Raw genomic sequence first — 25,238 nt, forward strand, 5'->3', positions numbered from 1 at the left:
CAACCCTTCCTCAGCCCTCTGGACAACAGTTTTGGTAATCCCGCACCTCCTCCTAACTTCCAAACTACGAATTCTCTGCATTATATTCACACCACACATTGCCCTCAGACATGACATCTCCACTGCCTCCAGCCTTCTCCTCGCTGCAACATTCATCACCCACGCTTCACACCCATATAAGAGCGTTGGTAAAACTATACTCTCATACATTCCCCTCTTTGCCTCCAAGGACAAAGTTCTTTGTCTCCACAGACTCCTAAGTGCACCACTCACTCTTTTTCCCTCATCAATTCTATGATTCACCTCATCTTTCATAGACCCATCCGCTGACACGTCCACTCCCAAATATCTGAATACGTTCACCTCCTCCATACTCTCTCCCTCCAATCTGATATTCAATCTTTCATCACCTAATCTTTTTGTTATCCTCATAACCTTACTCTTTCCTGTATTCACCTTTAATTTTCTTCTTTTGCACACCCTACCAAATTCATCCACCAATCTCTGCAACTTCTCTTCAGAATCTCCCAAGAGCACAGTGTCATCGGCAAAGAGCAGCTGTGACAACTCCCACTTTGTGTGTGATTCTTTATCTTTTAACTCCACGCCTCTTGCCAAGACCCTCGCATTTACTTCTCTTACAACCCCATCTATAAATATATTAAACAACCACGGTGACATCACACATCCTTGTCTAAGGCCTACTTTTACTGGGAAAAAATTTCCCTCTTTCCTACATACTCTAACTTGAGCCTCACTATCCTCGTAAAAACTCTTCACTGCTTTCAGTAACCTACCTCCTACACCATACACTTGCAACATCTGCCACATTGCCCCCCTATCCACCCTGTCGTACGCCTTTTCCAAATCCATAAATGCCACAAAGACCTCTTTAGCCTTATCTAAATACTGTTCACTTATATGTTTCACTGTAAACACCTGGTCCACACACCCCCTACCTTTCCTAAAGCCTCCTTGTTCATCTGCTATCCTATTCTCCGTCTTACTCTTAATTCTTTCAATTTTAACTCTACCATACACTTTACCAGGTACACTCAACAGACTTATCCCCCTATAATTTTTGCACTCTCTTTTATCCCCTTTGCCTTTATACAAAGGAACTATGCATGCTCTCTGCCAATCCCTAGGTACCTTACCCTCTTCCATACATTTATTAAATAATTGCACCAACCACTCCAAAACTATATCCCCACCTGCTTTTAACATTTCTATCTTTATCCCATCAATCCCGGCTGCCTTACCCCCTTTCATTTTACCTACTGCCTCACGAACTTCCCCCACACTCACAACTGGCTCTTCCTCACTCCTACAAGATGTTATTCCTCCTTGCCCTATACACGAAATCACAGCTTCCCTATCTTCATCAACATTTAACAATTCCTCAAAATATTCCTTCCATCTTCCCAATACCTCTACCTCTCCATTTAATAACTCTCCTCTCCTATTTTTAACTGACAAATCCATTTGTTCTCTAGGCTTTCTTAACTTGTTAATCTCACTCCAAAACTTTTTCTTATTTTCAACAAAATTTGTTGATAACATCTCACCCACTCTCTCATTTGCTCTCTTTTTACATTGCTTCACCACTCTCTTAACTTCTCTCTTTTTCTCCATATACTCTTCCCTCCTTGCATCACTTCTACTTTGTAAAAACTTCTCATATGCTAACTTTTTCTCCCTTACTACTCTCTTTACATCATCATTCCACCAATCGCTCCTCTTCCCTCCTGCACCCACTTTCCTGTAACCACAAACTTCTGCTGAACACTCTAACACTACATTTTTAAACCTACCCCATACCTCTTCGACCCCATTGCCTATGCTCTCATTAGCCCATCTATCCTCCAATAGCTGTTTATATCTTACCCTAACTGCCTCCTCTTTTAGTTTATAAACCTTCACCTCTCTCTTCCCTGATGCTTCTATTCTCCTTGTATCCCATCTACCTTTTACTCTCAGTGTAGCTACAACTAGAAAGTGATCTGATATATCTGTGGCCCCTCTATAAACATGTACATCCTGAAGTCTACTCAACAGTCTTTTATCTACCAATACATAATCCAACAAACTACTGTCATTTCGCCCTACATCATATCGTGTATACTTATTTATCCTCTTTTTCTTAAAATATGTATTACCTATAACTAAACCCCTTTCTATACAAAGTTCAATCAAAGGGCTCCCATTATCATTTACACCTGGCACCCCAAACTTACCTACCACACCCTCTCTAAAAGTTTCTCCTACTTTAGCATTCAAGTCCCCTACCACAATTACTCTCTCACTTGGTTCAAAGGCTCCTATACATTCACTTAACATCTCCCAAAATCTCTCTCTCTCCTCTGCATTCCTCTCTTCTCCAGGTGCATACACGCTTATTATGACCCACTTCTCGCATCCAACCTTTACTTTAATCCACATAATTCTTGAATTTACACATTCATATTCTCTTTTCTCCTTCCATAACTGATCATTTAACATTACTGCTACCCCTTCCTTTGCTCTAACTCTCTCAGATACTCCAGATTTAATCCCATTTATTTCCCCCCACTGAAACTCTCCTACCCCCTTCAGCTTTGTTTCGCTTAGGGCCAGGACATCCAACTTCTTTTCATTCATAACATCAGCAATCATCTGTTTCTTGTCATCCGCACTACATCCACGCACATTTAAGCAACCCAGTTTTATAAAGTTTTTCTTCTTCTCTTTTTTAGTAATTGTATACAGGAGAAGGGGTTACTAGCCCATTGCTCCCGGCATTTTAGTCGCCTCATACGACACGCATGGCTTACGGAGGAAAGATTCTTTTCCACTTCCCCATGGACAATAGAAGAAATAAAAAAGAACAAGAGCTATTTAGAAAAAGGAGAAAAACCTAGATGTATGTATATATATATATGCATGTGCGTGTCTGTGAAGTGTGACCAAAGTGTAAGTAGGAGTAGCAAGATATCCCTGTTATCTTAGCGTGCTTATGAGACAGAAAAAGAAACCAGCAATCCTACCATCATGCAAAACAGTTACAGGTTTTTGTTTCACAGTCATCTGGCAGGACGGTAGTACTTCCCTGGGTGGTTGCTGTCTACCAACCTACTACCTACAATATATATATATATATATATATATATATATATATATATATATATATATATTCTATATATATATATATATATATTGTATATATATATGTATATATATGTATATATATGAATATATATATATATATATATATAATATATATATATATATATATATATATATATATATATATATATATATATATATATATATATATATATATATATATATATATATATATATATATATATATATATATATATATATATATATATATATATATATATATATATATATATATGCGCAAAACAACCACTCTGAAAGAATTGAGAAATTCCAAGCGCTTTCGTGACTACTCACATTATCAAGGAACTATGAAAGTAAAGCATCCAAGGAAGCTATATAAGGGGTCTGGTCGGCACCTCACTATCAGATCCCAAAACGGTTTAAACACGTGACACGCGGCGAGCCAACTTGGAAAGGTCCTTGGCACAACTCACCCCACAAACTATTCTACCCAAGAAATAAGAAATTTTAAAGATTATTTGTCCAGTGTATTATTAAATTCTTCCCAAATTCTATTAATTATAAATGGATCTAATTTATATAAACCAAAGGAAATATTCATATTATTGTCAAAACTGCTTTTTATGAAACAAGATTCAATTATATTCCTGTCGACCATGGACTTGCTTGATACTACTTTCTCAACTTTTTGAAAATCAATTGGATGGTTAAAATCTCTTACATGAATAAATAGAGCATTGGAATCTTGTCCAGTTCTAATGCTATATTTATGTTGTTTTAATCTTAGTTCGAGATTTTTACCAATTTGACCGTAATAAACTTTATCGCAAATTTTACAAGGAATCTTATAGACACATCCATCAGCATTTTGGGGGGAATTCTTTATCAAAAGTTTTTTTACTGTATCGAGATTTTTGAATACAACTTTAATATTAAAAGTCTTAAGAAGAGAAGGCATATCAACCAAGTTTTCATGGTAAGGGAGAACCAACATATTTTTATTTGAATAAGGCTGGTTGTCCCTTTTTGGATTGTAAAAAGTATTTCTGGCAACTTTAAAAGATTTATCAATTACATTTCTTGGGTATTTTAAATCATTACCTATTTCATAAATTTTGGATATTTCCTCATCTATGAACTCAGGACTACAAATTCGTAAAGCTCTCAGAAACATTGATGAGAAAACAGACAGTTTGACTCTATCTTGATGCGAGGAATAATAGTGGACATAGGAACAGTTATTAGTAGGTTTTCTGTAAATTTTAAATTTGAATTCATTATTACCCTTAATAATTAAAACATCTAGAAAAGACAATGAGTTATTTTAAGGGTAATAATGAATTCAAATTTAAAATTTACAGAAAACCTACTAATAACTGTTCCTATGTCCACTATGTCCTATGTTCCTATGTCCATATTGATAATGTGAGTAGTCACGAAAGCGCTTGGAATTTCTCTATTCTTTCAGAGTGGTTGTTTTGCATATTCTGACATCACCTGTTTACTGTGATCTTATTGCATATATATATATATATATATATATATAATATATATATATATATAATATATATATATACACACACACACACACACACACACACACACACACACACACACACACACACACACACACACACACACACACACACACACACACATCTAGGTTTTTCTTCTTTTTCTTAATAGTTCTTGTTCTTCTTTATTTCTTTTATTCTCCATGGGGAAGTAGAAAAGAATCTTTCCTCTGTAAGCCATGTGTGTTGTATGAGGCAACTAAAATGCTGGGAAGAATGGGCTAGTAACCCCTTCTCCTGTAGAAGAACACTAAAAACCAGAAGAAAAACTTTATAAAACTGGGATGCTCAAATGTGCATGGATGCAGTGCAGATGATAAGAAAGAGATCATTGCTAATGTTATGAATGAAAAGAAGTTGGATGTCCTGGCTCTAAGCAAAACTAAGCTGAAATGGGTAGGTGAGTTTCAGTGGGGAGAAATAAATGGGATTAAGTCAGGAGTGTCTGAGACAGTTAGAGCTAAGGAAGGGGTAGCAAATGTTGAAGGATCAGTTATGAAAGGAGAAGAGGGAATATAAATGTATAAATTCAAGGATTATGTGGATTAAAATAAGGGTTGGATGCAAAAAGTGGGTCATAGTAAGTGTGCATGCACCTGGAGAAGAGAGAAGTATAGAGGAGAGAGAGACTTTTGGAAATGTTAAGAGAGTGTGTAGGAACTTTTGAACCAAGTGAGAGAGTAAGTTTAGTAGGGGACCTAAATGCTAAAGCAGGAGAAACATTTAGAGAGGGTGTGGTAGGTAAGTTTGGGGTGCCAGGTGCAAATGATAATGGGGGCCCATTGATTGAACTTTGTATAGAAAGGAGTTTGGTTATAGGTAATACATATTTTAAGAAAAAGAGGATAAATAAGTATACAAGATATGATGTAGGGAGAAATGACAGTAGTTTGTTGGACTACACATTGGTAGATAAAAGATTGTTTAGTAGGCTTCAAGATGTACATGTTTACAGAAGGGCCACAGGTATATCAGATCACTTTTTAGTTGTAGCTACAGTGAGAGTAAAAGGTAGATGGGATACAAGGAAATTAGAAGCAGCAAGTAAGAGAGAGTTGAAGGTTTATAAAGTAAAGGAGGAGGCAGTTAGGGTAAGATATAAACAACTATTGGAGGATAGATGGGCTAGTGAGACTATAGGCAATGGGGCCAACAATATATGGGGTAGGTTTAAGAATGTAGTGTTAGTGTTCAGCAGGAGTTTGTGATTACAGGAAAGTGGGTGCGGGAGGGAAGACGAGTGATTGGTGAAATGATAATGTTAAGAGAGGAAGTTAAACATGGAATCCCAGTTGAATGCATGCTTCCAGTATCAAAGGGATATGATTGAACAAGACAAGCTCCTAGACTCTGCCATTTTAACCAGCTCTACCTTACCACCAGATACAAACAATGAGAATTGCACCATCAAAACACTCCAACTAATAAAAGATGAGATAAAAGTTAACATTAAAACCAGTGATATCAAGGAGGCCCGACTGCTAGGCAAGTCGGGTCAACAACAAAGTGTTTGGTTAATGTTCAATTCCATTGATGTAAAAAATGATTTAATAAGTTCCTCTATCAAGAAACAGAGTAATGTGTATATAAATGAGTGCCTAACTAAAAAACGTCAGAACCTATTATACAGACTTCGAAAACTCAAGCGTGATAATGCATCAATAAGACAGTGCTTTCCTGGTGATGGCATTATCGTGGTAAAATTATCAGACACGGGTCGTAGGTTTGAAGTAACAAATGATCAAGAACTAGCATGTTTCCTCACATTCACTGGTTTGACTGAACCTTCTAATGCCATATCTCAACACATTATCAACCATGTTCAGTGCTGTTGTATAGTAGAATTTACCCTTATTCTAATTCAAATTTTCATGACTGTTAGTGAATAACAGCAATTATTTTATACTTGAAACCATTACTATTAACTTCGAAATAATCAAGGTGCTAAAGTGTTTTATTTTAATATTCGGTAGCTCCATTATTTTTTATATTTAAATTAGCTTAGTTCATAAGTCATAATTGTTAGTGGTTTAACTATCTTAGTTCATAAGTTCATAATTGTTAGTGGTTTAACATCATTGCTTTTGTCTTTCTGTTCTTTAATAATTGTAACAGTTATTTATCCACGTACCCCTTATGAATGCAACTATCGATCCTGATATCAACCTCTCATTGAACAGCACACATAATCCTAACAGTAATTGCCATTACTACACTGCTAGTCAGGATAATACCCTTCTCAGTGTCAGCAAGAACATTACAGTCTTCAACTACAATGTTAGATCATTGGGTAAACACTATGATGACCTCATTGCACTACTTAACCCTTTCAGGGTCCAAGGCCCAAATCTGGAGTCAGGCACCAGTGTCCAAGAATTTTCAAAAAAAAAATTTGTTATTTTTTCTTATGAAATCGTAGAGAATCTTTTTGTGAAGGTAATACAACAAAAAGTACGAAATTTGGTGGAAAATTGACGAAATTATGCCCTCGCGAATTTTGATGTGTCAGCGATATTTACGAATCGGCGATTTTGCCGACTTTGACTCCGATTTTAGGCCAATTACATTATTCCAATCAACCAAATTCTTAGCTATTTCACTAGTATTACTTCTATTCTATCGATTGAGCACAAGAAATCGCCAAGTCAACTGTTTCAACTACAAAATAAAGTGATCGGAAATTGTTAATTTGGCCAATTTAACACAAAGTTCAAAATATTCCAATTTCAAAATAGGGTCCAGAATGAACAATGTAGGCATTCCTGGCACTAAACTAACATTTCCTCTGTTCATTAGTTATGTTTTGAGGCTTTACAAATAAATTCCATTTTGATTTTTTATTCACATAATGAATTTTTATTCACACCAAAAAATAGAAGATTTCTGTTATGCAATACTGTAATAATTGTATAAATATCATCACCATATTTGTGAATGTATATTAGACCCACCAGCTGACGTGTATTAGACGTCTGAGGTCGTTTGTTTACTCCTGAATATCGGCAAAAATTTAACATTTCCGCTACTTTGAGCTCAGTTTCAAGCCATTTCCAATGCTAAAACCAATCAAAATCATCTCTATTTCTATAATATGTCTTCCATTCTATCAAATGAGACCAAGAAATCGCAAATACAACTATAAAAAACATACGAAAAAACACTGCAAAGTTGCTGTTTTAATCGAAAAATCATGATTTCATTTTTTTTTCTCTCATTATACACAGTGTGCTGCAGGATCTGTTTTATGTGGTGCACACATACCACATAGATGTATTCTCTCATATCTAGGCCCAAATGTACCACTCACAGTTTATCAGAGTGAGCTGAGCTCATGGCGTAGATCTACGGTTTGGACCCTGAACGTAAAGCCGTAGATCTACGGGACGGACCCTGAAAGGGTTAAGTCTCTAAATGCTACTATAACTTTCATTATACTTACTGAAACCTGGCTCAGACAAGATCTGATAGACATTTACCATACCTGGTTACAGAGCCATACATAACTGTAGGCCTGACCAATCAGGAGGAGGCTCTGCCATCTATTACTCTGATGAACTAGAATGTGTGAAATCAACTAATGTACAGGACGAAAACGGTGAATATACAGTAGCTAAATTCACATCAAGAACACTTAATTAAGAAACCTATAACAACTGGTGCAGTCTACAGACTACCACACTCAAACACTTACACTTTCAGCAATAACCTTTGAAGCATGATAATTGAGTCCGAGTTGAATAACACCATCTGATACTAGCAGGAGATTTCAACATCAACCTTATCCAAGCAACCGACCCTCCAGTAGCTGATTTCACAACTGACTTACTGAGACTTGACTGACTTACTGAATGACTTGACTGACTTACTGAATGACTTGACTGACTTACTGAACAACTTGATTGATTTACTGAACAACTTGACTGACTTACTGAATGACTTGACTGACTTAATGAATTGACTTACTAAATGACTTGACTGACTTACTAAACAACTTGACTTACTGAATGACTTGGCTGACTTACTCAACAACTTGATTGACTTACTGAATGACTTGACTGACTTACTGAATGACTTGACTGACTTACTGAATGACTTGACTGGCTTACTGAATCACTTGAAACTTACTGACTTGACTGACTTACTGAATCACTTGACTGACTTACTGAACGACTTGACTGACTTACTAAATGACTTGACTGACTTACTAAATGACTTGACTGACTTACTAAATGACTTGACTGACTTGCTGAATGACTTGACTGACTTACTGAATCACTTGAGACTTACTGAGTGACTTGACTGACTTACTGAATCACTTGACTGAATTACTGAACGACTTGACTGACTTACTGAACGACTTGACTGACTTACTGAACGACTTGACTGACTTACTGAACGACTTGACTGACTTACTGAATGACTTGAGACTTACTGAGTGGCTTGACTGACTTATTGAACCTTTTGACTGACTTACTGAACAACTTGACTGACTTACTGAATGACTTGACTTACTGAATGACTTGATTGACTGAATGACTTAAAGCCAGACTCTCCAGTACAACCATCAGCTTTAGTACCAGAACCTCTACCATCCACCTCAGCCCAGGAGGGCCACAGCATAACTCTCCACTCTCTCCACAATCATCCACAAACACCAACACCCACAATTTAAGGTAAGAAATACTATTATTTCTGTTACATTTGTAGTCTTAAGGGGGAAGCAGTGCATCCGAATAGTAGCACAAGCTAGTCAGGTCCAACTCACACCCACCCACACCCACTCATGTATTTATACAACCTATTTTTAAACTACACATCGTCTTAGCGTCTATGACGGTACTGGTGCTCGGGAGTTTGTTCCACTCATCCACAACTCTATTACCAAATCAGTGCTTTCCTGTACCCTTCTTGAATCTGAATTTTTCCAATTTAAAGCCATTGCTGCGAGTCCTGTCTATGTTAGATATTTTTAGCTTGCTATTTACATCCCCTTTATTAATTCCTGTTTTCCATTTATACACTTCAATCATTCTTTCTTTATTTCAACACACAAGCCGTATCCCACTGAGGCGGGGTGGCCCAAAAGGACAAACAAAAGTTTCTCCTTTTAAATTTAGTAATATATACAGGAGAAGGGGTTACTAGCCCTTGCTCCTGGTATTTTAGTCGCCTCTTACGGCACGCATGGCTTACGAATGAAAAATTCTGTTCCACTTCCCCATGGAAATAAGAAGAAATAAACAAGAACTAGAAAAAAAATAAAAGAAAACCCAGAGGGGTATGTATATATATGCTTGTACATGTATGTGTAGTGTGACCTAAGTGTAAGTAGAAGTAGCAAGATGTACCTGAAATCTTGCATGTTTATGAGACAGAAAAAGGGACACCAGCAATCCTACCATCATGTAAAACAATTACAGGCTTTTGTTTTACACTCACTTGGCAGGACGGTAGTACCTCCCTGGGCAGTTGCTGTCTACCAACCTATTACCTAGAACACCTCAATCATACCCCTCCCTAATTCTCCGCCTTTCTAGTGAGTGCAGATACAGGGCCCTCAGTCTATCCTCATAGGGAAGATTTCTGATACATGGGATCAACTTTGTCATCCTCCTTTGTACGTTTTCCAGTGCATTTATATCCATTCTGTAATACGGTGACCAAAACTATGCAGCATAATCTAAATAAGACCTAACCAAAGATATATAGAGTTGAAGAACAACCTGAGGACTTCTATTATTTATATTTCTTGATATGAAGCCAAGAATTCTGTTAGCTTTATTGCGAACACTATAGATTACTACACTACACTATAGATTACACTATAGATTACTACTAATCAGAACTCCTAAATCCTTTTTGCAATCCATAATATTAAGATCTACATTATTTAGTTTATATGTGGCATGGTTATTTTCCTGTCCAACATTTAGAACTTTGCATTTGTCTATATTAAACTGCATCTGCCACTTCTCCGACCACTGCATGAGTCTATTCAAATCATCCTGGAGTGCTCTAATGTCCACATTAAAATGAATTGGATGGCCTATTTTGGTGCCATCAGCAAATTTGCTTATGTCGCTATTTATTCTCTCATCTATGTCGTTTATGTAGATTGTGAACAACAAGGGGCCCAACACTGACCCCTGTGGAACACCGCTTGTGACGTGCCCCCATTCTGATTTCTCCCCATTTATGCAAACTCTCTGCTGCCTATTCGTCAACCATGCCTCACCCCAGGAAAAAATTTCTCCTCCTATTCCGTGTGCCTTAAGTTTCCTCAATAGCCTCTGATGTGGAACTCTATCGAAAGCCTTACTGAAGTCCACGTACACAATATCATATTCATTGCCATGATCTACCTCCTCAAATACCTTAGTGAAAAAAGTAAATTCGTAAGACAGGAATGCCCCTTTGTAAAACCGTGCTGAGATTCGTTAATCAATTTATACCTTTCGAGATGGCTACAAACTGCTTCGGCAATTACTGATTCCATAAATTTTCCCACTATGGAGGTAAGGCTTATTGGTCTATAGTTCGAAGCTAAGAACCTGTCACCTGCCTTGTAAATAGGTATTACATTTGCCATTTTCCACTTATCAGGCACTATGCCAGTCTGTAGTGATATGTTAAAAAGATTAGCCAAAGGTATGCTAAGTTCCTCTTTACATTCCTTTAACACCCTTGTAAACAGTTCATCAGGGCCTGGGGATTTGTTAGCTTTTAATTTCTCTACTTGTCTGAGGACCATGTCACTAGTTACCACAATTGTGCATAGTTTATTATCGTCCTGTTCTACATAATTTATTATTTCTGGAATTTCGCTAGTATCTTCCTGAGTAAAAACTGAGAGGAAGTAAGAATTGAAAATTTCACACACATCCTTATCACTGTCAGTGATTTGACCTGAGTTAATCTTAAGTGGGCCTATCCTGTCCGTAATCTTACTTCTGTATACCTGAAAGAACCCTTTTGGGTTAGTCTTCGAAGCCCTTGCGACCTTAGCCTAATAATCCCTTTTTGCTTTTCTTATTCCTTTTTTTTATTTCTCTCTTTAATTGAATATACTGATTTCTTAACTGCCCCTCCCCTCTTTTGATATGCCTATATATGCCTCTCTTTTGACCAATGCTCTGAACTATGCTCTGAAAAACAATATATTGACAACCAAGACCACCTACCTGATCCATAGTCATTACATCCCAATTTAGCCCACCCAGGTAATTTTTCAGTCCCATGAAATCGGCCAAGCAAAAGTCTGGGACAGAGATTTGGTTGTAGGTATCCGGGTAACTCCATGATATATTGAAACTAAGTGATTTATAATCACTCTCCCCTAGCTCATCATTAACCTCAAGATTATTAACTAGTGACTCTGTTGGCAAGAACCAAGTCAAGTAGATTGTTTCCTCTAGTTGGTTCTGTCACAAACTGTTTTAAAAAGCAATCCTGAACTGCATCAAGAAAGTCACTAGACTCAAGATTTCCTGTCACACTGTTCCAGTCAATTTGTATAAAGTTCAAATCTCCCATTAACACAACATTTTCATATCCAGATGCCTTATGAATTTTCTCACAGCAGCTTACTGCACTCTCTATCAAGGTTTGGTGGCCTATAAACCACACCCAAAATTAACTTTTCGCGACCCTCGAGAAACTGTAGCCAAACAGATTCTGTGTCCGATGCTTCTAATGTCATATCTTGTCTAACAAAACAATTTAAATTATCTCTGACATACATCGCCACTCCACCACCCTTCCTGTTGACCCTATCAGTATGGAATAGTTTATAACCCTGTATGTTGCATTCAGAGGGCATTTCTCTATCTTTCAAGTTGAACCAGGTCTCTGTTATAGCAATAATATCTATATTACCTACACTTGCAAGTAATCTTAGCTCATCTATCTTATTTCTTAGACTCCTACTATTTGTATAGTAAACCTTAAGGGAAAAAAAAATATTGTCTTTTAAACATATCCCTGAGGTATCCTGGTTATATCTGATGTTTTCAACCCTAGTACTGCAGCCTGATTGTTTCCCATGGACAAACATACCTCTATTCAATTCAATTCAATTCAAAGTTTATTCTCTATAAAGATTACAATGTTGAATTTACAGAATTTGGTTGCTGTGTGGTTTACATGTAGTTAAATAATGATTACAGAGTGTACCACTAGAACGCCTAGCATGGCTAGGCATTTCGGGCAGACTTAGTTTAATTCTTTATTTTAAAATATTACAAATTGAGGTAAGTTGGTATTATGGCTAAGTGACTAAATACTAGTTTGTGAGTTTAGCAATGTAAATGCTTTTGTTTTGGCACAGTACATAGTTTCAGTATTGGAGTATCATAGGATTCATTATTTTAAGATTGAGATTAATATTTCTGTTTATGGTCAAATGGGCGAGTGAGTGTAAGTGTGAACCACCAGGTGGTATTCGTGTAGTTAGTTAGTTGATGGGGTGTATCAGGGAGATAAGATGTTTTCTAATGGTAGTTTTGAAGGTGATGAATGTGTCTGCAGTTCTAGAGTTCTCAGGTAGGGTGTTCCAGATTTTAGGGCCTTTGACATACATTGAATTTTTGTAAAGGTTTAGTCGGACACGGGGAATGTCGTAGAGATGTTTGTGTCTGGTGTTATGCCTGTGGGTTCTGTCACAACTATCAAGAAAGCGTTTTAGGTCAAGGTTGATATTGGAGTTTAAGGTTCTGTAGATGTAGATTGCAGTTTCAAGTCCTAGACAAGTCATCAATGACCCCTTCAATTGAATTGGCTAATGCAACCACTCCAGCCCCAGAGAGATGAACCCCATCCCTTGCATACATATCATGCTTGCCATAGAATTTGTCCCAGTTATCAATGAATGGGAGTGCAAGATCCTTGCAGTACCTGTCTAGCCAGCAATTTATACCAATTGCCCTAAACATCCATTCATTGCCCACTCCCTTTCTAGGCAAGATGCTACATATGATTGGGATCCCTCCCTTAGATCTGACTACATCTATGGCTGACCTATACTTATCCAGCAGCTCCTGTCTTCTGCCATTCCCGATGTCATTTCCACCAGCACTAAGATAATGGGCTTGTTCCCATTGCCTGACATAATATTATCCAACCTGCTGACTATGTCACCAACACCAGCTTCTGGGAGACGCACCCTCTATCTGACCTTTCTATCTCTGTTACAAAAAGCATGGTCCATATATCTTACCTGAGAATCTCCTACAATCAAAATATTCTTACTTTGATAAGCAGGGGAGTCAGTGGTACCTTTAACCTCACTAACAACTGAAGTACACTCGTCCTGGAGAACAGAGAATTGATTTCCTACCTTCACATCTTCTCTATTAACCTTCCTTATCATCCTTCTTCCTGAATTGTGAACCACTTGCCACTTAAAGTGGCTGCCACTCTCCAAATCACTGCTGGTAACTTTTTCCTCCTCACCAGCTACAACCATCTCACACTCACTCCCACACCCATCTAAATGAAGCTTCAGCCTCCTATTTTCCTCCTGAAGAAGTAGAATCTCTTTCTTCAACACTTTAGCCTGAGATTTTAAAACACTACAATAAGCCATGGTGCTAGGTAACACCCCACGCTAATCCCAGACAGCTTAGGACAGGTATGACCACACGTGATCACTGACCTCAGCGTATAATTTCAGTTTGATTGTTGATGATGTATGAGTATGTCTGCAAAAAATTCAAATTTATTCACATTATTTGCACTGTGAAAATGATCTGGATCTAAAGCACTAAATTTGGAAGCCACATTTTTAAAATGCTTAAATCTTTTTTCTGTGCTATTTATAATAAAATTTAAGGACACTAAGTAGGATTCAACTATGAATTTCTTTCGAGCATCAAAAATTCCTTGCAATCTCAGTATGCACATAGGTAGAATAATGAGACATTATAGGTAAAGAGGAAATCTGCCAGGCACAAGAAAAAAAAAATAAAGGTAAATATCTATTGTCAGACAGAAATCAAAAGGTACACTTACCCAAACAGAATTGATTATTGTTTCCTTTATGCCTGAAGTCTTGTCACTTTTTATGAGAGAAAATACACTCTTGAAACCATCTGATGACATAATTGCTGCAATTATTCCCCCAAGTGCACCACCTGCAAGAATGTTAAAAACCAGAATTTTTATGCCATTTTCAAAAATAAAACAAAAATTGAGTTTCATTAACATATTTACCAATGCTTCTGTAATCAAAATACAGTACAGTACGACCCCGCTTTACAGTGTTTCACCTTACAGCATTCCGCTAATATGGACATTTCAAATTATGACCAAAACTCTCTATATGGCTCCCCCACCTGACTTTCTAATATGGTCACCGTGCACCACCCGGTTTGTTTACATTCTCCATGAGCTCTGCATCTCTCCATTATGTCTAGAAACTTTCCAGAATTTCAAGCGTTTTAAAGTTATTTCATGTTTTATATATACTCTGATAATTATGCTTGTGTGTACAGTAGGGCCCCACTTTACGGCGTTCCGCTAATACGGCAATTTCAAATTATGACCAAAATTTGCTATACGGCAAGCGATCTTTCAAATACAGCACGCCCCACCAGGTTTGTTTACATTCTCCATCTAATCTTAAGTAGACTGTAAGCACTAGGATAAGTCTGCCCAAAATGCACAGCATGCTAGTGGCTTTCTTTTGTGCTTGACAATATTTTATTACATGTAAATTATATTTTGTATACTGCACAAAAAAAATAAAAATTTGTTTTTTTTGTTTGTTTGTTTGTTTGTATGGAGGAAGTGAATGTGTTAAGATATCTGGGAATGGACATGTCAACAGATGGGTCTATGAAAGACGAGATGAATCATAGAACTGATGAGGGAAAAAAGGTAAGTGGTACACTGGGAGCATATGGAACAAAGAATGTTATAAGCAAAGAGAGAATATATGAAAGTATAGCAGTACTAATGCTCTTATATGGGTTTGAAGCATGGGTAAGAAAGTTTATTCAGGTATACACAAATACAGTTACTTAGATTATCATACATAGCAGCATATGTGTAGAGAACCTATGATAACCCAAAAAAGTCAGAGTAACTTATTTCTATTAGGGTGGTGAATGTTGCTGGAGGCAGTGGAGATGTTGTGTCTGAGGGCAATGTGTGGTGTGAATATTATGCAGAGAATTCATAGCTTGGAGATTAGGAGAAGGTGTGGGGTTACTAAAAGTATTATTCAAGGGGCTAAAGAGGGGTTAATGAAGTGGTTTGGACATTTAGAGAGATGGAACAAAAACTGAGTGACTTGGAGGGTGTATAAATCTGTAGTGGAAGGTAGGTTAGAGGTCGTCCTAGGAAAGGTTGGAGGGAGGGGGTAAAGGAGGTTTTGTGTGCAAGGGGCTTAGACTGCTAGCAAGCATGCATGAGTGTGTTAGATAGGAGTGGAGGCAAATGGTTCTTATGACTTGGCATACTGTTGGAGAGTGAGTAAGGTTACATTTATGAAAGGCTTTGGGGAAACAGGTTAGTAGGATTTGAAGACTGGAGGTGGGAAGTACAGTGTCTGCACTCTGAAGAATGGGTGCTGTTATATTGCAGTGTTTTAACTATAGTAAAAAAACCATACCACGGGCGAGGATATCCCTGCCAGTGGTATGGTTTGTTTGCAATCGTGTCATTACGATTTCATGAGTCATTTTAACTATAGTATTTGCATGCCTCTGGCAAGACATTGATGGAGCCACATCACAAAAGCTATCACCGCTACTCATACATAACTTTTCCCCTCCTCACCTTGAAAAGCTATCACCACTACAAACCATAAAAAAGTGTCACCACTGCACACCATACAAAACTACCCCCATTACACATACAAAACTATCACTGCAACACATACCAATCTATTACCAGTACACACGAAACAAAAACTATCACTACTACACAACCACAGTCTGGTGATGTTTCTTCTTTTTCGGGTCACCCTGCCTCGGTAGGAAGCTGCCGATGTGCTAAAAAAAAAAAAAAAAACAGAGGTGTACTGGTTTGGCAATACGGATGCAGATAAGTGAAACTAACTCCCAGATAATGTTGTTGGAGTGAGAACTTTGGATAACTCTAAATATAGGCTGGATGATTTTATGAGTAGGTGTGGTTGGGTGTGAGTCTGGCCTGCCTAGCACGGGCATTGTGCCCTTTTATTCTTTATTGGCCAATAGGTCTACTGTTGTCTTCCTTTATTCTTCTTTTATGTTCTAAGTACATACTTGCCTACCTGAAAATATATTGCCCTCTAGTGTTTTAGAGAACTCTCAGTACTCTGTATTGATACAGAAATAATTGCTGACATCCAATCTAGTATTTGGCTTGAAGAACATAAGAAAGAAGGAACACTGCAACAGGCCTACTGGCCCATGCGAGGTTGGTCCAATTCTCCCACCAGCTTAAGCCAATGCCTTGAACCTAGTCAGGTCAGTCACAGTCACTTTAGGAAGGAGCACAGCATCCGACCTAGTAGCACAAGCTAGTCAGGTCCAACTCACACCCACTCATGTATTTATTCAACCTATTTTTAAAACTATACAACGTCTTAGCTTCTATGATGGTACACGGGAGTTTGTTCCACTCATCCACAACTCTATTATCAAACCAGTGCTTTCCTATATCCTTCCTGAGTCTGAATTTTTCCAGTTTAACCCTTTCAGGGTCGACAGGCCCTCTCCCAGACTTGTTCTCAGGGTTGACAAATTTAAAAAAAAAAAAAAAAAAAAAAAAAAAAAAAAAAAAAAAAAAAATAATTTTTTTCTTATGAAAAGATAGAGAATCTTTTCCCAATCATAATGACACCAAAAGTATGAAATTTGATGGAAAACTTACGGAATTATGCTCTCGCGAAGTTAGCGGTCTCAACGATGTTTATGCATCGGCGACTTTGCCCACTTTGAGCCCTATTTTCGGCCAATTCCAGTGTACTAGTCGACAAAAATCATAACTATTTCGCTAGAACTCCATTTTTTCTATCGAATGAGTACAAGAAACCACCCATTTACCGATTTCAACTATCCAATAAAGTGGTCAGAATTTAGCAATTTTGCCAATTTCACATAAATTTCAAAAGATGCCAATTTCCAAATAGGGTCCAGAATAAACAAGAAAGACATTCCTGGCACTAAAATAACATTTCCTCTGTTCATTAGTCACGTCCCCATGCCCCTCTTACATTCTTTTGCTTTCCACTTTGAATTTTTATTCTCACAAAAAATAGAAGATTTACTGTTATGCAGACTACTGCATTAGTGTAGAAATGGTATAAATAATATCAGTGCACTCGTGAAAGAATATTAGACTCACCAGTTAACGTGTATTGGACGTGTAGCGTGATTTGTTTACTTTTGAACTTTGGCAAAAATCGAAGATTTCTGCTACTTTGAGTTCAATTTAACCCCTTGACTGTCGCAACCCCCAATCCTGAGGTGTCTCCTGGTGTCGCAAAATTTAAAAAAAAAAATTATTTTTTCTTATGAAATGATAGAGAATCTTTTCCCGATTGTAAAGATACCAAAAAAAAACGAAATTTGATGGAAAACTGAAGGAATTATGCTCTCGTGAAGTTAGCGACCTCGGCGATATTTACAAATCGGCGATTTTGCCCACTTTGAGCCCTATTTTCGGCTAATTCCGTTGTTCCTGTTGACCAAACTCATAGCTATTTCTTTAGAACTCTATTTTTTTCTATCGATTGAGTACAAGAAACTGCCCATTTACCGATTTCAACTACCCAATAATGTGGTCAGAAATTTGCAATTTGGCCAATTTCACGAAAACTAAAAAATATGACAATTTCAAAATATGGTCCAGAATGAACAATGCAGACATTCCTGGCTCTAAAATAACATATTCTTTGTTCATCAGTCATGTCTCCAGGCCCCTCTGATATTACTCTTGCTTTCTATTTTGAATTTTTATTCAAACAAAAAATAGAAGACTTACTATTATGCAGACTACTGCAATACTGTAATAATTGTATAAATAACATCAACCCATTCATTACTGCATATTAGAATGGCTAGTTGGACATTTATTGGACAATGACACCATTTGTTTACTTTTGAACATTGGCAAAAATCAAACATTTCCCCTACTTTGAGCTCCATTTCAAGGTTCTTTTTATAGTAAAATCAATCAAAATCACCTCTATTTCTATAATATGTTCTCCATTCTATCAAGAGACCAAGAAAACGAGAATAGAACCATAAATACTATACGAAAATAGACCACAAAGTCGGCATTTTAATTAAAAAAAACGGTTGGAGTTTTTTTTTCTCATTATGCACTGCGTGCTCCAGGATTTTTTTTATATGGTGCACACTGACCACACAGACCCATTCTCTCACATGTGGGCCTACCAGCTTTCTCCTGCTTGATTTGAAGCCGCTAGAATTTATGAGTAGTGTATACATGTATATACGTCAAACATGGTACCTCGTAAGACGTATATATACGGCCGCAACAGTCAAAGGGTTAAAGGTACTTTTATTGTAAAACCAATCAAAATCATCTCAATTTCTGTAATATGTCTTCCATTCTATAAAATGAGACCAGGAAAACTAGAATACCATCATAAATACCATACGAAAATACAGTGCAAAGTCGCTGTTTTAAACCAAAAACACTGTCAAAGTTTTTTTTTTCTCATTACGCACTGTGTGCTGCAGGGCTTTTTTTATACTGCACACACTGACCACAAAGACCCATTCTTTCATATGTAGGCCTACCAGCTTTCTCTCACTAGATTTGAGGGCGCTAGAATTTAGGCTTACTTGTACGTCAAAAACCCTGATGTGTAAGCCGTACTAGTACGTCAGAAACCCTGAAAGGGTTAAAACCATTGCTGAGAGTCCTGTCTATGCTAGATATCTTTAGCACACTATTTCATCCCCTTTATTAATTCCTGTTTTCCACTTATACACCTCAATCATATTCCCCTTAATTCTATGCCTTTTCAGTGTGTGTAGATTCAAGGCCCTCAGTCTATCCTCATAGGGAAGATTTCTGATACATGGGATCAACTTTGTCATCCTCCTTTGTATGTTTTCCAGTGCATTTATATCCATTCTGTAATATGGAGGAGGTGATTGGTCTATGTTAGCTCATCAACATTTTATTATAGATATCGTCACTTATGAATGAGGCAATTAAGAACCAATTAAAGTTTTACTACTGCCAAACCACCATACAAACATGTACAAAATACGGAAACTCCTGGTACAACACTATCGCTTATTAGACAAAATCTTTTATACACTTTAAAACACTATGCTTTTATCTAACAGTTCCCGAATAAATATATCAATCAGTATTAAACTATATGAAAACATACCCACAGCCACTCCAATAGGTCCACCAATCAGGCCACCAAAAGTTGCAGCTCCACTAGCAATTAATCCACCACTGACGCTCTCCTTCATGGCGGTACGTAGCTGCTCTTTTTCACATAGGTCATCGACTAGAGTTCCTACTGCAGCTTTGCTGATTACCATTGTGTTATTTTACTGTACTACCTGGAAAAAAGAAGTGAGGTCTTTAACGGGTCTCATAATAGGAATGTTTATTAATGGTAATAATAAAGAAACTACAGTAAAAGTAATGGACAGCCCACCTACAGGATGCAACCTGCAATAACTGACTAATACTCAGCAGAATTTGATGATTTCCAAATTCATTTTCCCCATAAGAAATAACGTAAATCCAATTAATCCATTCAAGACACCCAAAAGTATTAAAAAAATAATTTTTTTACATGAAATATACATTTACCTACACAGAAAACAATGAGACATGAAGAATAAAACAATAATAACATAACGCTTACCTTTACTCTTCTTAGTGTATTGAAGAAGGAAGGAGGGGAGAAGATGGAGAAATTATTGTTTGGAAGGGGAATCCCCTTCCATAAAGGCTTCAGGTATCAAGTTCTTTTTCTGGGGTTACCTCCCTTCTTTGATTTTAATGCCACTAGGACCAGCTTGAGAGTCACTGGACCCTTGTCGCTCAAAAAAGTGTTCTAGGGAGGCCTGTTTCCGGCGTATGTTAGGAATTGTGGCGGGGGCAGGGGAGTGTGTTTGGAGACGGGACAAGATACTCCTTCAATATGACACTAATATCAACTCTACGGCTTATTTATCTAGCACAGTTCATCTAATATGACATAATAAACAATACTAATAAATAGGAACATGATATATACCTTAGAATGAATAAAATAAGTCATTACGTATGTGATGAGTGGTGTTGTGTTGTTTGTTGTTGGGTGTACAAGGGCCACTGAAAGATAAGCCTTACATAGTGGTGGTGACGGCAGCAGCAGAGACGGCGGTGCTGTCAGTCGCCCTACATAACTCCAACAACACTGGAGGAGTCAGTTTTGTGCTGTTCTTTTTTCTATCGATTAATCGCTTAACTTACAGTGGACCCTCGGGTAACGATGACATCGGCTAGCGATAAAATCGGATATCGATGCGTCTTTGCATAAAAATATTGGCTCGGCCAACGATGAAAAACTCGGTTAGGGGCATTCGTCCCGAATGCGTCTGCCTGTCTGTCTGGCCTGAGCGCCTCAGCTGCCCTGCCTTCAGCTAGTGTGCCATTGTTTGCAAGCCAGGGCGGACGGTTCCACGCATACACTCAATACATTTTGTATTATTCCATTGTTTTTCTTTGGGCCATCATGGGCCCAAAGAAAGCTTCTAGTGCCAACCCTGTGGTAAAAAGGGTGAGAAATACTATCAAAATACTATCGTACCACGGTCAGCTGCTGCTGCACCACTGTCAGCTGCTGCTGCACCACTGTCAGCTGCTGCTGTACCACAGTTAGCTGCTGCTGTACCACTGTCAGCTGTTGCTGCACCACTGTCAGCTGCTGCCGCACCACCGTAAGCTGTACTATTCGAAGACGTGGAGAGACTGTTGTTGGTGTGACCTAACGAGAAGCAATTACACGTACTGAGAAACAATTAACCCCAGAGGGTTAGCCACCCAAGATAACCCAAAAAAGTCAGTGTGTCATCGAGGACTGTCTAACTTATTTCCATTGGGGTCCTTAATTTTGTCCCCCAGGATACGACCCACACCAGTCAACTAACTCCCAGGTGAACAGGAAAAAATGCCTGGAACTAGTGCTCATATTGGTGAATTTAAGGCCACCAAAGGTTGGTTTGAGAGATTTAAGAACTGTAGTGGCATACAGTGTGATAAGGCATGGCGATGCTGAAAAATTCCAACCCCAACAAGTGTTCAATTGTGACAAAACAGGCCTGTTCTGGAAGAAAATGCCAAACAGGACCTACATTACTCAGGAGGAAAAGGCACTCCCAGGACACAAGCCTATGAAAGACAGGCTAACTTTCTTGTTTTGTTATAATGCTAGTGGGGATTGCAAAGTGAAGTCTTTACTCGTGTATCACTGTGAAAATCCCAGAGTGTTCAAGAAAAACAGTGTCTCATCACTCAACAGTACTCTTCAATAAAGGTAAGTGTCATTTTAGTATTTATTTATGTATTTATTGTGCATGTCTCGTTGTTTTCTGTGTAGAGAAATGTATATTTCATGTAAAAAAAATTATTTTTTTAATACTTTTGGCTGTCTGGAACAGATTAATTGGATTTCCATTACAATTTGAACAACTATAATGCTTCTTATTTGAAACACTCATTTGTACTTCTTGTTGTAATATGTTTACTGTAATTTTTACCGCTGAATATATCATTGCTTAGTTAATAAGATACTTACTCTTTAATAATTTCTGTATTACCATTTATTCCTACTTAAGCATTGTTATGCTTCTTCTATAATCTTACCAAATTTTCCCTCTGCTCCTAAACTACAAATAACAAACTAGTGTATGCTCCTACTACACTACAGTGCAGTTCCTTGCACCATCTTCCACTAGCTAGTATCAACTACCTCAAATAATATTTCTTTAGCGATATTAACTGCTCAAACTTTGTTACAAGGCAAATCCTACTCTCAGATTAATTTCATATTATAGTGTCAATCTATTTAAACGTTGTTTTTTACCACTACTTAATTTAGTCCCTTTTTACATTTCTCCTGAAATAATTCTCTATATACCAATACATTGTACTGCCCTTTATTCAGTAATTGCTATACTCCTAGTTCTAACAACAATTAAAGAGCAACTTTCAGGAGATTTAATATTTTTTTCCCTGTTGTCCATATAGTCACATTTATTACAATACTTCAGGTGCTGTTGACTACCTCAGGTGCTACTGACTACCTCAGGTGCTACTGACTACCTTAGGTGCTACTGACTACCTCAGGTGCTACTGACTACCTCAGGTGCTACTGACTACCTCAGGTGCTACTGACTACCTCAGGTGCTACTGACTACCTCAGGTGCTACTGACTACCTTAGGTGCTACTGACTACCTCAGGTGCTACTGACTACCTCAGGTGCTGTTGACTACCTCAGGTGCTGTTGACTACCTCAGGTGCTACTGACTACCTCAGGTGTTGTTGACTACCTCAGGTGTTGTTGACTACCTCAGGTGTTGACTACCTCAGGTGCTGTTGACTACCTCAGGTGCTACTGACTACCTCAGGTGCTACTGACTACCTCAGGTGTTGTTGACTACCTCAGGTGCTGTTGAATACCTCAGGTGCTACTGACTACCTCAGGTGCTATTGACTACCTCAGGTGTTGACTACCTCAGGTGCTGTTGACTACCTCAGGTGCTACTGACTACCTCAGGTGCTGTTGACTATCTCAGGTGCTACTGACTACCTCAGGTGCTACTGACTACCTCACGTGCTACTACCTCAGGTGCTGTTGACTACCTCAAGTGCTGTTGAATACCTCAGGTGCTACTGACTACCTCAGGTGTTGTTGACTACCTCAGGTGCTGTTGACTACCTCAGGTGCTGTTGACTACCTCAGGTGCTACTGACTACCTCAGGTGCTACTGACTACCTCAGGTGCTACTGACTACCTCAGGTGCTGTTGACTACCTCAGGTGCTGTTGACTACCTCAGGTGCTGTTGACTACCTCAGGTGCTGTTGACTACCTCAGGTGTTGTTGACTACCTCAGGTGCAGTTGACTACCTCAGGTGCTACTGACTACCTCAGGTGCTACTGACTACCTCAGGTGTTGTTGACTACCTCAGGTGCTACTGACTACCTCAGGTGCTACTGACTACCTCAGGTGCTACTGACTACCTCAGGTGCTACTGACTACCTCAGGTGCTGTTGACTACCTCAGGTGCTACTGACTACCTCAGGTGCTGACTACCTCAGGTGCTACTGACTACCTCAGGTGCTACTGACTACCTCGGGTGCTACTGACTACCTCGGGTGCTACTGACTACCTCAGGTGCTGTTGACTACCTCAGGTGTTGTTGACTACCTCAGGTGCTGTTGACTACCTCAGGTGCTACTGACTACCTCAGGTGCTGCTGATTACCTCAGGTGCTGCTGATTACCTCAGGTGCTACTGACTACCTCAGGTGCTACTGACTACCTCAGGTGCTACTGACTACCTCAGGTGCTACTGACTACCTCAGGTGCTACTGACTACCTCAGGTGCTGTTGACTACCTCAGGTGCTGTTGACTACCTCAGGTGCTACTGACTACCTCAGGTGCTACTGACTACCTCAGGTGCTGTTGACTACCTCAGGTGCTACTGTCTACCTCAGGTGCTACTGACTACCTCAGGTGTTAACTACCTCAGGTGCTACTGACTACCTCAGGTGCTACTGACTACCTCAGGTGCTACTGACTACCTCAGGTGCTACTGACTACCTTGTTTTAATACATTCTTGTTTTTAATACATTTTTTTATTATTATATTCACTAGCTCCTTTATTCTAGCTGTAAATATCTACCGTAGTCCATAAACTCACATTTGCTGAAATAATTAAGATCCTATTAGATGCTTAATTATCTGTACTGTAATAATCCCTTTTTTTCTTTTAAATTTGTATAAGATTTAGAATAATTACAGAGTCTTATTCATAAGTCTAGTTGTAGAAACAATATAACTCTTATTTATTTTACTCAGAAAATCTAGTTTGTAAAATTACTCTCATCCTATGATTACAGACATAGATCCTGATGTAAACTTTTTGCTAAATGAAATACACGAATCAAACAGCAACTGTAATTACTATACAGCAGACCAAGCAAAGACATTACTCAGTGTAAACAATAACATAACCATCTTTAACTACAATATCAGATCCTTGAGCAACCATTATGATCACCTCACAGCATTACTCAATTCCCTTCATTCCAAAATATCAATCATCACACTCAGAGAAACCTGAAACCAGAGCCTTACGATTATGGAAGGACCACTGTATCTGTTACTTTCCCTGACAATTTCCATCAGGGAAACCTTGGTTTTTGTATGCCCTAGTTGGAGAAAATTCTCTATAAAATGTAATTTTTGTTAATATTTTTGGGTGTCTGGAACAAATTAATTGGTTCTGTTCCAGGCACCATAAAATATTAACAAAAAATACATTTTATAAAGAATT

At 38.1% G+C, this 25,238-nt stretch overlaps 1 protein-coding gene across 4 annotated transcripts in view; it reads right to left on the bottom strand.

The window, feature by feature from the left end:
* LOC128684236 (protein Nazo) overlaps positions 1 to 25,238 on the bottom strand; it is a 53,604-nt gene that overhangs the window by 17,690 nt on the left and 10,676 nt on the right. For all 4 annotated transcript variants that reach the window (XM_070094002.1, XM_070094008.1, XM_070094014.1 and 1 more), the window contains exons 2-3: positions 20,062 to 20,242; positions 14,709 to 14,830 (exon numbers count right to left, since the gene is read on the bottom strand). In XM_070094002.1, coding sequence (XP_069950103.1) covers positions 14,709 to 14,830; positions 20,062 to 20,221 — 282 coding nt within the window. In that variant the 5' untranslated portion in view covers positions 20,222 to 20,242. The remainder of the gene's footprint in view (positions 1 to 14,708; positions 14,831 to 20,061; positions 20,243 to 25,238) is intronic.

Source organism: Cherax quadricarinatus, chromosome 4, assembly GCF_038502225.1.
Source record: "Cherax quadricarinatus isolate ZL_2023a chromosome 4, ASM3850222v1, whole genome shotgun sequence".
Lineage (NCBI taxonomy): Eukaryota > Metazoa > Arthropoda > Malacostraca > Decapoda > Parastacidae > Cherax > Cherax quadricarinatus.